The following is a 16,843-nucleotide window of genomic DNA, read 5'->3' as shown; positions in this document are numbered from 1 at the left end:
AGTGTTTTCGGACTGTCATTCCCTATACTACTACAGTCACAGATTTGACTTCATGTCCGTGCACACTAATCCTCTCTACAGCTGTTAGTTAACATGATACATCCAAACTATCGTTGCAATTTTCAGTTTCACAATATTTTTTTCAGTTTCGCTATGTCATAATCACGTTTCGTAATCATACTTATCTCGTTTTGTCAGCCAACTGACTTAATTAATTTAGTAACAATTTTGGAAATCTCGCCACGCATAGTGGCTGGAGGCGTTTGCGTCACCTGTGTTTTGTGTGAAATGTCTCTCTGCAATCTATAATTAATTTATTCAAACGGAGCTGATTTATTCAGAGTCACTGGTACTGAGTCTCTTCGTATTTTGACAATTCCAAATGACCAGTGCACATAGTTGTGGCAAATTTGGGGCCACGTTACCATGTCGTTAATCCGAAAAAATTCACCCGCTTTACTTCACTAACTGATACAATTTCAATTTAAAACGGTGTTACACGTAATAAAGCACACTGTTTGTTCAGTCCTCTCCATATCAGTTACAACCATTAGGGCCGACTGCCTTCCTAGAGTGGGCCCGAGAGTCGTGTTCAGTAAGACTGCTGAGACCGGTAAATTTTTGGAAGGAGTAGGATTCACATGACTGGTAACTATTCGCTATAAAATAGAAACAAATATATAGAACCGGGTTTCACTTGTACTTCATTTCCAGATAAAACAAAGACCTGTGATATGAAATGTCATTTTTCGAGATGAGAGTACTGTATTTGCGATGCTAATACCGATGGTCATCGTCATACTCTTGAAATGAGCTTCACCCTCATCTCACATCATTCTGTACTCGGATGCCTCCACCGTTGTGGTGTATCGAAGTAAAGGCATTATGGCGATCGGCTCACTCAGATACGGAACAACAGTCATAGACTAGATGTTAGAAACTCTCTGTTGTAACCAAACTACAGAAGATTTGCATACACAAGTAACTGCTTTTCAGAAACTATTTCATTCCGCGACACAGCTGGTTCTTATGTAGCTGTTAGTGGAAACATCAACAAAATAAAACGTGTATACATCCTTTAAGGTATGAAATAGTGAACCTATAAAAATGCAATATAAACCTTTAAAGATCACATATACTCTAAGGGGTGCAAATACATAAAACACTTACTGGCATCGTTATAAATGAAACCCCATCATTAAAACTACGCATTTCGACCTTTAATTACCTTAAATCGACCCTTTGGACAACAGTGCCCAATTCTCAGCCGCGAACGAAATTTCAGCCAATCAGCGCATCTCCGTGACATAATATGAGGTATAAGTATGAGGGTCTATGGAGAATTCATCTACATTTCAGGGGGTAAACTATTTCGTTTACAGGTTTGTACAAACCTGAAATCGAGATAGCTGTTGTGAAAAATGAAAGCCAAATGTTCTCACAACTTACTATCGTTTAGTTTTGTTTCCTACTTTGCCTAGTTTCCGAGTTACAACCCTTGTTTTCATAGACGATTCTGTCAAAATCACTTGGTGTCGCCAGGTTGTTATCCGACTTAGGTGGTATAAACCTACACTTTATTTGGCATCATTCACTTGATGCTCAGTTAATGAATTTATAACAGTTATAATTAGTGGTAACGCCATTTAGATTACCCGAAAAGGTGCCCATTTGGCATTTCTTGTGTCTGGATCGATCAAAGGATTAACCGATAACACGCTGATTAATTACGTAATGCGGATTTAAATGCGGATTTGTCAAAAGGTAGTGCTTATATATGTACTTTTACTAATCTAAACTGAATACAGAACAGAACAACAGAAATTTTATTCTCAAAACTCACATAATGTGACCCAGAGAACATACAGCAATTTGATGCACATCAAAACATTGAGCTAAGTTCAGTTTTGCTAAATCTGGCAATTTTAGAATTAAGTGCTGAATAGTCACATTTCATTAGATACACAAATTTGTCAATAGTAGGGTGTTTACAGAAATATTGAGGAAGAGATTGATGTCCGAGGGCTTTGAGTGAATACACTCTGTCGTGTCTGTGTCTGTGTAAAACGTTAACAACATCCATATTGCAAAGGATTAACCACCAATCCATTGATTGATTGCTCACTATTGGCTAACTAAATAACTTTTATAAAAGAATGACGGACATTATGCAATTAGTCGTCATTTGAGCTAACTTGGGTGGCCAATGAGACTATACACCAGTGTGAGAAAACCTGAAACGATACATCACGTTTTCGTATATTAATTAGACAGTTAAAAGACACATCACTTGGGAAATCTGCAGATGAATGGTATATCTCTCGTTTTAGTGGATATTGTTGGATGCATTCCTCGAACACGATAATGGAAAGACATTGCTCCTATAACTTTAAAAAACTATAAAATCTAGATATTACATTCCTGTTCTACATTAGCTATAAGTATCAGCAGAGTGGTTATTTTTATTAAGTTTCAAAATACATACAAGTGTGACTGTAAAGTAATTAGGATTGTAAGACCAAATATAAGCACGTACATTGACAAGTGTCTACATGTGAACGTTTACAAACTAAGTGAAAAACTAGCAGAAAAACGAAATAAAAACCCTAAAAAGACATGCTGAAGAAAGAACCGACGAACTTGAACAACACAGTACGCGAAACAGAGTCCCCATATGAGGAAATCCACAAAGTGGTGATGGATGTGTTAAATACCTTTGATGATAGTTTACCTATCTCAGCTATAGACAGATGCCACAGAGTTGGTGAAACAAACTGGGAGAACACGACAGATCATGGTGAAATTCATGAGCCACTACAGCAAATACTACATGATCGAACACCGTCGACGCCTATCACAGAAATACAAGAACGTGTATATCAATGAGGACCTAACCAAGGTTAGAAGTGTACTGTTCAAGAAGTCGAGAGATATCTGGAAGAACAAGTGGTTCTCTGGCACTTGGACAAGAGACGGTAGAATCTTTGTGGAAGAACAGCCAAAGGGTACGACCCGTAAGATCAAAAATGATTGTGACTTGGATAGGTATCGCAGATAAGTTTGATATATTCGTTGACTTATCGTACGGATTGTTTGGGATTTCATGTAGTGACTAAATAAATGTATATTTTGGACAATCCTGACATTTTATATAACCCCCACTATGTTCATAGAAGCTAAAGTGTTTCAGTATTTAGTAGACTAAGGTGTAATCACCACCAGTCGGTTTTGGTGATAAGGAACTATCGTTCTGTATAAACACCTTCCCGCTGCAGAACCATTAGAGTATCCCACTTGTATTGTACATATTCTTGTTGTATGGTATATATGTTGTAGATTAACTACATTGTATCATACCTTGTCATAGTTCCTCTCTTTTCGTTGCTTTACCAGCTGTGTATATCCATCTTCTGCATTGTTTGCTATTAAGAATTACTATCCTAAATGTGCTATATCTAACAGTTACATAACCTATTATACAAAACTTACTATTCTTTTAATATTTGTACTTCGAAGTTCTGCATTGCCTAATCCCATCACCTCCAGCCAAACCCCCTATACATCAAGTTTAATTAAGCTATGGCAACGTCAGTGAATAGATACTCGTATCGTGCAATGCTTCATTAGAATGGGTAATGATATAACCCAACATAGAATTGTTATCGGATTTTGTCATGGACTCACACAACGAGCCAGCACAAAAGGTATAAAAACACGTATTAAGCTATAGTCTTATTTTAGAAGCCTTTCTAGCTCAACAATGTATCTTTAGCCTAGAGTGTAAGGCGTGGGTTCTATTATGTGCTCTATGTTTTGTCACAGCATCGTTAGGTAACACCAACGTGGTGCTTGTATTTCTATTGTTGCGTATGCGTTCTGATGACATTGTGTTGAATCCTGGCCCTGTGCATGATGTAACTCAATCATTAGACAAGACTTTACAAATAGTTCACCTCAATACGAGAAGCGTGCGACACAAGCTAGGTCACTTGAACGAATGCCTATCTGAAAACCAAATGGTTTGTTTCACTGAGACGCACTTAGATACCTCGATCATTAACACAAAGTTCGCATGGGACAGTTTTCACGAACCATTACGTAAAGACCGAAATGCTTTTGGTGGAGACATCATGGTCTATGTGAAAGCTCAAATGAGTCTTAAAAGATGTTTTGATTTGGAAAACAGCATTGATGAAACAATTTGGTTAGAAATGTATTTACGTCAGAAATCAATCATGCTCTGTGCTGCCTATAGACCCCCAGGCACGAACGGGAGCTTTGGGGAGAGGTTAGAAAACTCAACAGAACGTTCATTTGACTTTACTTCAAAACTTGTAGTTGTTGGTGATCTGAATGAAGACCTCTTATCGAACAGATAAGATATTATGAACAGAAAGGTACTGTATAATGTTATTGAGGACCCTACACGTGTTACTAGAGCAAGCAGAGCTTTTTTAGATCCCGTATTAATCAGTAACGATGTTGACGTGTTTGACAGTGGTGTGGTGGATTTCAGCAGTGACATAAGTGTCTACTGATCATAGGGGCACATCGGTTGCCATTAACACTGCTACCTCTATGTTATTATGTTATACCAGAGAAGTACTGTGTTATAACAAAGGTGACAATGAGTTATTGAACAGACGCATAACTAGTACCGACTGGAATTGTGTGATAACAAACAATACTGATATAGATGAAGCAACATATGCATTTATGATCATCTATAAAAAAATATTAAGGAATGTGTTCCATCTAAAAGAGTGACGATTAGACCAAATGACAAACCTTGGTACAATTCGGAAATACGACGTGAGTCAAGAAAACGTAATAAGTTGAGAAGAAAAGCAAGAAGAACTGATAGATGCGAGGATAAATTGGCATACCGTAAACAACGAAATAAAGTTAACAACATGAAGTGTTACGCAAAGACACTGTATTTTTCGAACCTTGATGAATTCATATCTGAAATGAGCAGAGAAAACAAACCTTCATATTGGAAAGTATTAAGAAGGTTAATTAAAGAATCAGGATCTATAAGCCTTATTCCGCCATTACGATGTAATGATACTGACGAGAGTCCAGATATATTTTCAGACTTTGATAAAGCGGAAGCACTACACTCATACTTTGCATCTATTTGCAAATTCGATGAAAAAGACAAACCACTTCCCTTACTTGAATTGCGTACAACTAGTAGATTGGGTCATATTGTAGTAGATGAACGCTTTATAAAAAGGGAGATAAATCTACTTGTAGTAATTACAGACCCATTTCATTAATCCGTTGTTTAGGACAAATCTTAGAATGAATTGTCATGAAGCATATGTCAAATTATTTTCTGGACAATAGATTGTTATATAAATATCAATCAGGATTCCAAGTAGGCCATTCTACGACTCATCAGTTAATAGAACTATATAACAATATTTGCTCAGCTCTAGATAGACGTGAAGACTATTGCATGTTTTTTTGTGATGTTTCAAAGGCCTTTGACAGAGTATGGCACAGAGGATTACTGCATAAATTAATTAGCTACGGGATATGTAAAGAATTACTTAAATGGATTCAGTGTTACATCAGTGGTAGAACTCAAAAGGTGTTTTAAATGGTTCATTATCAAACCCCGAATCACTTGCAGCAGGGGTACCCCAGGGATCAGTCCTCGGCCCCTTTCTGTTTATAGTATACGTTAATGATATTGCCGATGAACTAGACTGTGCTGCACGCTTGCTTGCCGATGATACATCAATGGGATTTTCATCTATCAATCACAAGCTTATGCAAGATACGCTCAATAGGAATCTAGAAATTGTATCGTGTTGGGCAAAACGTTGACTTGTGACATACAATCCTAACAATACAGAAGCTTTACTTTTCAGTCTTAAGAATAACAAAGCAGCTCTGAATTTAGCATTTCAAAATCAATGTGTTCGATTGGAAAACTCTCATAAACATCTTGGAGTAACACTTTCTTCTGATTGTAAATGGAATGCTCATATTGAAAATGTTGTGAGGAAAACGTCCTTAATGTTTTCATCAATGAGAAAATTAAAGTTCACGTTAAACAGAGACATTCTAAATAAAATTTATGTTGTATTTATAAGACCACATCTTGAATATGCTTGTGAATTGTGGGATGGTTGTTCGGTAGATTTAACTGATAAAATTGAAAAAGTTCAGTTTGAGGCCGTGAGGAAAGTTACTGGTTTACCAAAGTATGCCACTAGAGAATCTCTGTTATGTGAAACAGGTTGGCAATTGTTAAAAGAGAGAAGAACATGTCGAAAACTGTATTTATTCTATAATATCTACAACAAAAATGCTCCAGACTACCTATATGATCTTATGCCTCAAACTGTTGAATCTAAGACAAATTATTATCTTAGAAACATTCGTGATCTTTCCCTGTCTTTTTCCTGCACAAGTCTCTACAGTCAATCGTTTTTTTTCCATCATCTTCACAAATTTGGAATAATCTCCCCTTATGTGTTAGTGAATCAGTTTCACTTAAAAGTTGTAAATCGTATATAAGCTCACATATGTCAAAAGCATCAGGATATTTCTCCTTTGGTAACAGGAAACTCAATGTAATTCGGACCCAGCTAAGATACTCAAACAGTAGATTAAATGATGATCTTTACAGAAATGGTCTTACAGAGAGCTCTGAATGAAAAATTCAATAGAATCATTGTTTTCGTCGTGAAGTGTACAAACAACATGCATTAGGGCGTGCGTGCACGCGAAAAAAAACGATTCACACAGGCAAACTATAAAATGTAGATATTACATTCCTGTTCTACATTAGCTATAAGTATCAGCAGAGTGGTTATTTTTATTAAGTTTCAAAATGCATACAAGTGTGACTGTAAAGTAATTAGGATTGTAAGACCAAATATAAGCACGTACATTGACAAGTGTCTACATGTGAACGTTTACAAACTAAGTGAATTTAGCAAGTAACCCCCACCTTGCTTCCGTGGAAGAAGTCGTTATGTTACACTTTATGTCATGCAAAATCCTTTTGGCCATGAACCAAATACATATTTAACTAATAGTAGAAAGTAGTTTTGAATTTCTAACTTAATGAAAACAAACCATAATCTCATTAATTGAACGGACTTAAGCCCGTGACTTCACGATTTTAAGAAAAGGCGGAGCCCTGTCTGAGGATAAATGCTATTTAAGTTTGTTTTCACAGACTTACAAAATCAAAATTAATTTCTTCTGATAGTAACATATGTATTTGATTGATGGACAATGGGATTTTGCATGGTATTGTTTGTAACATAACAATTTCACTCTTGGAAGCGAGGCCGGGGTCAATTTAATATTACTTACAACAGGGAGACTACATAGTGTTGTAGATTATCCCTGCTTACAATTATCCCTGCTCACCTGCTTCCGAAGAAGAAATCGTTATGTTCATGCAAAATCCTTTTGATCAGCAATGTGTAGCAAGTAGTCTTGATTATATAACTGGATGAAAACAAATCTCAATAGCATTTTCTATGAAGGAAGCGAGATAGGGGGCGAACCATCCATTTAGTATTCACAACAGCGTCCCACAACGCTCGTTTCGCACACACAAACAACCAATTGAAGCACAAGCTACGGGGTCGGTCGAAATCTGTGCATAGTGACACCATCACCCGACCCCAAGTTGCAACTGACGGCAACACAACAATTTTTTGTTGACGTCGAGAAATCAGCAAAATGACGAGATTCCTACACAGTTTCTATACAACTAACTGAAAATCATTTCTTCTATGACGTCACTTCAGGGCTCTGGCGACAGAGTTATGTATCCCGTCTGTGGTTTCGTTTGCGTTAGTCAGACGGTCTTTTGGCAACTTTTAATCGCTCGGTAGGAATTAACCACACGTTTTCAAGAATGAGTTTGGAGTTCCGCTTAAGACTAACCACAAGTCTTTCACTGCCATTCATTTTATGAACTCTTTGGAAAATGAACCTTTACAGAGAGTGTTTGCTTTCCTTTGGTCATTTCATGAGGGTATATATATTCCAGTGAACTCACTCAAAGTACCGGTATTTGTCAACCCTTAAATAGATATGGAGCTCTCAACATACGTTGCGCCACTCACCCCATACAGTCAGCCTGCACTGTAACCCTCACCCCTCGCGGGTAGCGAAACTGCATTATCACCGGTGTCTGGAAAACGAAAGTGTTAACCAATGTACCAGAATGACGTTATGTTTTACTGCATGTTGTTTCGTGTGCTTTTGTAAACCAAACCCCACGTATCAAATTGGAAACTGGAATTTCTTTTACTCTCACAGCTCTTTTTTATCTCTTTATCTTTTACTCTAATAAACTGAAATTGAATTTGGCGTTAACACAATTTACATGAACTTGCAGCCCGAGAGGAATACGCAAAAACAGAATATCAGTTATGTATGGAAACCATGACGACGCCTCCAATGCGATTGTCACACAAACTTTCTTGAATAAGTATCACTGAGATGTTGTTAGCACGGACTATGCCGTCTTTAGAACGGCGTGGGTGGCGTAGTCACCCAAGAATATCGACCGACTGGCTGGGATGGTTATGAAACTGACACATGGTATCTAGTACTTCCTGTTGATAACGTGAGTGTTTTTCCAAGACCAGTCATGACATCCAGCCTTCAGTAATACGAAACGGAACCAACAAAACAAAACATCACTGGGTCACGACCAAAGAGTTCAGCTGCAGAGATCATCTCCTGTTATAATGCCACGTGTCCACGCATAACGTGTGTTGGCCGAGTCTTTGCTTCTTATGTCCGTTATGTAATTACTGTCCATGTTAACAGCTTAATCATTATTGAAACATTACGTCCGAGCGATACATATGCCAGTCATTCTTGTTCATTCTTGTACTGTCGTCTGTAAAATCAGTTACGAAACATGCAGCGCACATACCCTACTTTCATAATTTATACGTCAATATGACTAGCGTCTTCGTAGCGTATCTACATCAGGCCCATCGCCTTTGAAAAATTGACTGAAGCACATGCTTTGCATATAAATTCCTGTACGCTAAGGTATGATCACCTGTTGGACCAAATTTTAAAACTGCCCTTGGATTCACGTGCGTAAGTCATGCTCATATGCAAACCAAATTGTATTATCATCATCATTGCGAAAAGTCAGAAGCATGACGCATGCGTATGTCTTAAGCTGAAGTTGAAACAGTTTCCAAAAAATTAAGAATATATTTTCAATTTGGAAAGTCTTATTTACATACCATGCACAAGACCGCATCGCATTATTGTTCCACATAGATTCATAACTGCCATCCACCCTAACAGAAACCAATTATGACGGCAAGGACAGTACAGCACACAAACAAAAGGCCATATGCTCACTTGAACCTCTTTACGGGGCTTGATATTGGACTTGGTTTGATAATACTTTATTGTCTCGAAGGAAACTAGTGTCACATCTTAAAAGACGTGTAAACTACATACACAACAGGTAACTGAAGAAACCACAGAAAACAGATTGTCGTAAAAATAACTTCACAAGGAGTAGTCATATAGATATAGATATAGATATAGATATAGATATAGATATAGATATAGATATAGATGAACACCAAGACTTACCGTCTTGGCTTTAACACGGAAAGGAATGTTCGCCTTGGCACCTGTAGATGGAATATGTATAACAGCAAGTGTCACAAAATCATGGCTCTACATCGTCATGGAATGAGAGTTGTTGTATTTGTTTCCTCATTACAACACAGGCGTACAGACACCGTGTAATCAGACAGCTGGTTCCAGTATTCAAATCGTTTGTACAACGCTCGTGTACATTAGCACAATAACAATACAAAAATTATAATGATAAACTGCCCACAGTGAAGTGAGATGCTTTTAAGGACAAACGTAACGACAACAGCTTTAATTAAAGCAATGTCAGGTTGATGTGAGTCAATGCGTTTGTGTTGCAGTTTGGAGTGTATCGAGGTAATACTCCTCTACCTCGTCTCAAATGAAGCTTCACCATCTGTGGTGTAATGGGACGGTTTCGCCTGACTTCACGGGCCTGCAATCATACATATTCTGCAAGTGAGTGAAAATATTTAACGACGAAATCATATTCACAGGCAGATTCTTTCATTTGCTACAGTTACTCTTCGTTCGCATATCAGAATCTTCATATTACTACCGTTTATCTCCCTGGGCATGACGGAATCTTTATATCAGTACAGTTTATCTCCCTGGGCATGCCAGAATCTTTATATCAGTACAGTTTATCTCCCTGGGCATGACGGAATCTTTATATCAGTACAGTTTATCTCCCTGGGCATGACGGAATCTTTATATCAGTACAGGTTATCACCCTTGGCATGACGGAATCTTATATCAGTACAGTTTATCTCCCTGGGCATGCCGGAATCTTTATATCAGTACAGTTTATCTCCCCTGGCATGACGGAATCTTTATATCAGTACAGTTTATCTCCCCTGGCATGACGGAATCTTTATATCAGTACAGTTTATCTCCCCTGGCATGACGGAATCTTTATATCGGTACAGTTTATCTCCGTGGGCATGACGGAATCTTTATATCAGTACAGTTTATCTCCCTGGGCATGACGGAATCTTTATATCAGTACAGTTTATCTCCCTGGGCATGCCGGAATCTTTATATCGGTACAGTTTATCACCCTTGGCATGACGGAATCTTATATCAGTACAGTGTATCTCCCTCGGCATGACGGAATCTTTATATCGGTACAGTTTATCTCCCTTGGCATGACGGAATCTTTATATCGGTACAGTTTATCTCCCTTGGCATGACGGAATCTTTATATCAGTACAGTTTATCTCCCTTGGCAGAACAGAATGTTCATATTACTACCGTTAATCTCCTTTGGCATGACAGACTGAGCGTAGTAATCTGATCGGCTAGCTCTATATCGGCTAGCTCTATAACTTTTCTTTCAGTAGTGTACTACATGTATGCTCCCGAAAGCCTCAAATATAATATAACATTACAACGTTCATGGCTATTCATTCAATATTTATGTATCTGCCAGCTCATTTGTAGTGACCTGTGTTATGCTCCATGAAGACCATGGGTAACAACGTGGATATCTCTGTGTAGTTAGAGGAAAGCGTATCCAATGTATATTGTTGGGAGCTACAATGGATACGTTTCGACTGCTATCCAAGAAAATCATGACATTAATATATATCCCTGCTAAATGAAGGAATATTCGACATGTGCCAGACAAATAGTGTTACATGACAAAGACACTTATTTCAGTCATAAAGTGCATTTATTCGTTACCTTTGTAATTGTCACGGAGACCCGTTCCGGTGACACAATATGTTCGTCAGGACAAGTTGAACCCTTCTGCAGTTTATTTAAGGGCAAGCATCGAGGTCCCCGAGAATAATCCTGCCGATAATATATAGGTATGACATGCATTAGACACAGTTTTGCTTGGTGTACGTACCTAATATGGTGGTATACAATTACAACATGAAGCAAGGCTAATCTGTTAGTTACGCACCAACTCGCTGCACCACGCGCACTTGACATTGGCGGTGATGCATGCACTGCAGGAGGTGGCGTTTGTGGGACAGATGGTCTTCCTGGACACTGTAGACACAACAATACACAGTAAGGATACACACAGGACTACGAGCGTTACCAAGTCATTCTAAAATTAGAAACATCCAGCCAATTTGACATGGAATTTCCGTGTGTCGAAAAATTAACGCACGTGGCTAGGTACATCATGTTCACTGAAATTGTTTAAAAACACATTCCTTTAAACAACTAAATCGTATTTTTAGCAACGCATTGATCAAATATTCCATTAACACGACATCAATGCTTGCAAGTCAGAACTCATGATACTGGCTAAGCGAAAAGAAAGTTATTTCAGTGAATGAGTATAGCACAATCACCAGATACCATTATTTGCGGTCTCTGATGCTACTTAGTGGAAATTGTTGGCACGTGTGACTGTGTGGGTAGACGTTGGCCACGAGATGGGTGGAAACGTTTGCTCATCAAGCTGAAGATTGATCAACGAATCGTATGTCCAGTTAATTTTTCCATGATTGTCGTAAATAACGAGAGCTGGCAGATTGGTTCCATGACTTGATCGACGCATGTCATCGGACCTCATGACGTCAGTCACCGTATTTGTGGACTTAACTACATGTATTACGGTGTGGCGTTATACAACAGACTCCACTGCCGCATTTGGAATAGAAGCATACATAATGCTATACAATGATGCGTCATTTGGGATCAATTACTGCACAAATGGCGGTTGGGTAGCCAGCCCAGTGGTTGTTAAAGCGTTAGCTCGTTAAGTTATCAACATTGGTACAGTAAGTGAAGTCCATCCATGGTGTCCCCAGCCGTGATATTGTTTGAGTGTTGGTAAAAGAAACGTAAATCCATACTCACTCATCATCGTTCACTCCACACACAGTGAGTTGTGTGTGTATTATATGTGTGTGGCTCCGGGCGTGCGTGTATGTGTGCGTGTGTGTGTATATTATGTGACATACGTAGAACACCAGAAACGGGTTTCACACATTGCATCCATGAGGGAGAAAAACTTGGGCGTTCAGTTGGGTAGCGGATGATTTGTCCACTAGTCTACCCTTTCATCATACTTAAAAGGACAATGAAGCAACGGCGATATAACACACGGGTACCTGCTAAGTTCGCAGCTGTAAGCAGCAATAAGGCAGTCAAGATGACCATTTCTGTTGTCTCTGGAGTCGGCGTATGCTGTCACAGTAACAAAACTTACATGGTAAAGTCATTTATGTAAATGTTATATATTTTTAGTTCGCAGAAATGAAAATAACGTAAAGAATGTTAACGCAAATAGTTCTATATGTCTTGCGGCATGTTTGCATGTAATAAACTGATGACAACAAAAACACGTTTTCCTGTAACACAAGGGATGATAAGCTTGACTGACTAATGGTACAACTACAATACACTCAAGGTGTAAGCCATGCAATGGAAGGATGCCAGCCATGAGATTCTGTTACTGCTGCGCAGTCATTCAGTTTAGATAGCCGCCACCGAAGAGCGTAAATTCTCAAGAAACGTCAATGGTTGGCTTGAATCAGCTGTGCTTCATTCCTCCCCTATTATGCTTAAATTCTTCTGTTTTGTTTTTTTGTTTTTTGTTTGTGTTGTTGTTTTTGTGATGTGTGTGTTGCAAGTGTGTTGGTCTGATGGTACACTCAGTATGTTCAATAAGATTGCAAACACATGCGTTCTACGGTTAGTATTATATACAGTTTGTTGACGTATATTGTGAATTGTAAACAATCTGACCTCCGGTTTTTAACGTTATTGTCAGCTATCATTGACTATATGATGTGTCTGACTAATATCTTATATTGCGAAATGATTCGTTTCTGTATTAAATATAAGTGTATTTAGGGTTAACGCTGATCGCCAGCACTGGGTGGGATTCCGAACATGGGGCTAGTCTACAAGGTAGATCTGTGGTACTATCATGGAACACATGCTGGATTAAGCGCCGCAATGCAATCGTAAATCATCTTCTGGGTATATCCGTTCTTCTAAACACTGTAATGAATACGAACTATTTGTAAACATGAGTCATCACTTAAGACACAGCGTCTTATGTTAAACTGCACATACTTGAGATGTGTTGGAATAATAACTGAAATACTGTCTCGTATAGTGGATGACATGCGTAGTCAGCACCTTGTTTTACCTAAAGTCTAACACGGGCATAGATACATTCACATACATGATCGTACTTACACAGGCTGGATGTTACTGGCTTCGTCAATGATCGTTCACACTCATACACTAGAGTTACAGTGAAACATTCAAGATGAAGTCCTTGACCTCTCCAGCAAGCGGCACGAAGTGGCTTGTCAAATATTATGACGAGCTGAACAGCTGACGAAGGGGCATGAACCATGGAACTTGAAACCAAGCCTTGCTAACAGGCTAACTAATGCTAAACCCATGGATGTATAGTCATTTATCCTTTGAAGAGACAAGTTTGCATGAGAGGAGAGTGCGTCAAAGGACACCAGTCTATAAGAGGGTCAATGTGTTCTTTCTCTTTAGACCTCTTAGCAGTTATTATTTAAACTATTAATTATTACTTTAGAGACCTCTGCAAGTCTACATGAAACCATAACACGGGCGATGGGGCTGAGTTAATGTTCTGTACGTACATATACTGTGCTGTGCGTAGCCAACAGAGGAGAAGGGAATACATGGAAACGCCGGAATTACCAGACTGAGTGTTCCCCGAGGACGATCAACACCCATGAAGTGATATGATCTACGCTGACGATGTAGGTTATCTTCGGAACGTTATCCGTGGTTGCTGAGTCCGCGTATGTTTATTTGTTACAGTTACCAACAACAACAACAACAACAACAACACAACAACGTGACTGCAACACGTAACAACTGAACGTGTTTAAGTGGTATTTAGAAGTTGGTGTGGTAAACCGCGGAGAAAGTTCTATCAATATACCACTTCTGATAGACATACTTCGCCGGAAGCTGTAGGAAAAAATATGTGAATTAGAACAAATTTTGATTAGAAAACACAGCATGATACTTTATTGTTATAGTTTATTATTATGTTATTATTATATAGTGCACATATTCAGGCACATAACCAGGCGCTTGCTCAGGACGCTAGCTGGCATGCACTTCCCTCAATCATTGGATGTGCGTATCAACGGCCCATCATATTACCAGTCTACACTCAACGGTGGAGTATGCACATAGTCACAGTACGTTGTACAAGTTTACTGCACGTTGCTAGGTGTTTGCACGTATTCATGTGGCCACCATCTGGTCAGATGCCAACGGATTCGTGGGTTCTTTTAAGTGCACAGGGTTGTGTACTGTACACTAGGGTTTGTGACAACACTGAAAGAGTCTGCACACAAAGTTGACTCCAAGGTTTTTACACCCGGCCACAGGTGGGCTCCATCCCGGCACCTCAAACTCGCTGGATCACTAGCCTGGCGCTTCAGCCAGATCACCCACCATCGCCCACTTCACCGCATTTTCAAACCTTTTGCTTTAATGTTAGAATAACAGGCGCAAAAGAAATTTCATTTCTCAATCAGCGTTCGTGGTGAATGTGATAGAAACCATTGGCATGCTTCAAAAAGAGACCACTGGCAAAATTAGAATTCCAAATATTATGACAATCGGTTCATGTTTCACTATTAAAATAGTAACACCCGGTGTGACATAACAAGCGAAGGTACCATGCTCCACCAGTGACTCATTACCATACCTCTTCTGGATTTCCCACCACTAAGTGAAGATAACGAACACAGAGATAATTAGTTTACATTTCACCGTGCACTAGGGGCATGTTTAACTTAATCGTAGCCAGTGTGATCGCGTTCACACGGTCGGCAGAGAATTAGCTCGGAATTAAGAAGAACGTAAATGAAGGCATAACTGCGTTCAAAGTTGAGTTAGTTCCGCAAAACATGACGAGCAAGTGCACATGAATAGGGTGAACAGAATTCCAGCTCAACCCCAGGACGTTTCTGACGAGCCGCATCATTCTGCTGGCGGTCGTCCCTACACAGTCGGAATACCGGACTCCCCTCTTTCAATGTAGATATATGGACAGGCATAGACTCGATAATGGACAAATAGAGTAACAATAGCACTTCCTTGTACAGTTGCAGTGATGACAGACACAACCAAGAGGGATGACCATTAAAAGGTCATATATACAGTAGTGAATCGAAGAGGAACAGAGTGGCTGACATGACAATATACACTGCGATGTGAATGTAGATTAAAAAATAAAACATAAGGCGCATATGGCTTGACCTCACATGGGTACAATGTGTGATGCCCATTTTCTGGTGTCCCGCGCCGTAAAACTGCTAAAAGCGACGTAAAACTAACTCACTCAAACATATGGCTTGGCTACATAGTTTTGGGTTTTTAGGGGAAAAGAACTACATATGCAATAAAGGTATGAGAGTGACTATCTGGCCAGTCTGACCTATTAGAAAAATAATGAAATCATCGTTGTAATGCACGTTTCACATCCAGGTATGTACTACTTTGGAAGGTTTCAGTAGTTCACCAGTCTCACACCAGTTGGGGACATCGTCTCGCAGATCCTAGAGGTTCATTTGTTCACAACCAACCAACAAAACAACACAGGAATACATACATATGAGTCTATTAGTCATCCACAGAGTGCTTCTATACATAATTAGTAAAGAAGGAAATATTCAAAATGCAATATTTGGAGTATGCTAGCAATCATGTAACAAAAGCACAAGATATGAACTTTAGACGAACACGCTACAGATTACCCAATGTAGATACTCCTACAGGAATCACGATACCTTTTATAAAGGTATACAACATAATGCTACAGTTTACATATAATTCTATAAGTGTCGTACCTACATAATGGTAAACAGTGCATCGAAGTTAAACAGAACTGAAATAATACAATGAATAGTTGTGCATGAGAATATCGGAGAACTATATCAAAGTATAGCATGTTCCACATAAAACTGAAGGTAGTCCAAAGGGTAGTAGCACATACTTGAGGTAAAACAGATGAAAGTTTTGACATAATAACATATTGTGAGGATTAATTACTTTAAGTAGAAGTAGTATCACAGCTGAGTAAACAAACGATGTGTTTATAACTGAGCCACAGAATGATCTGTGACTGACTGTTTTTCTGTATTTTATACCAGTGCTAGTCTAGCTACCACAGATAGTTCCTGATAAAACTGACGATAACGTTGATATTGCGGGTTGAATTAGCAACTAGCGTCCAAACGAAACG

General features: G+C 38.9%; 1 protein-coding gene across 5 annotated transcripts in view; it reads right to left on the bottom strand.

Moving 5' to 3' along the window:
- LOC137279154 (integrin beta-PS-like) overlaps window positions 1-13,904 on the bottom strand; it is a 62,673-nt gene extending 48,769 nt beyond the window's left edge. For 3 of the 5 annotated variants that reach the window (XM_067811631.1, XM_067811634.1, XM_067811632.1), the window contains exons 1-7: window positions 13,792-13,904; window positions 12,696-12,771; window positions 11,531-11,619; window positions 11,305-11,415; window positions 9,991-10,054; window positions 9,613-9,653; window positions 8,106-8,173 (exon numbers count right to left, since the gene is read on the bottom strand). In XM_067811631.1, the coding sequence (XP_067667732.1) occupies window positions 8,106-8,173; window positions 9,613-9,653; window positions 9,991-10,054; window positions 11,305-11,415; window positions 11,531-11,619; window positions 12,696-12,744 (422 nt within the window). In that variant the 5' untranslated portion in view covers window positions 12,745-12,771; window positions 13,792-13,904. The remainder of the gene's footprint in view (window positions 1-8,105; window positions 8,174-9,612; window positions 9,654-9,990; window positions 10,055-11,304; window positions 11,416-11,530; window positions 11,620-12,695; window positions 12,772-13,791) is intronic. The other 2 variants (XM_067811633.1, XM_067811635.1) reach the window with 1 other exon arrangement.
- Window positions 13,905-16,843: the final 2,939 nt, after the last annotated feature.

The sequence above is a fragment of the Haliotis asinina genome, chromosome 3, assembly GCF_037392515.1.
Source record: "Haliotis asinina isolate JCU_RB_2024 chromosome 3, JCU_Hal_asi_v2, whole genome shotgun sequence".
Lineage (NCBI taxonomy): Eukaryota > Metazoa > Mollusca > Gastropoda > Lepetellida > Haliotidae > Haliotis > Haliotis asinina.
This window is presented reverse-complemented; position numbering and strand designations above follow the sequence as displayed.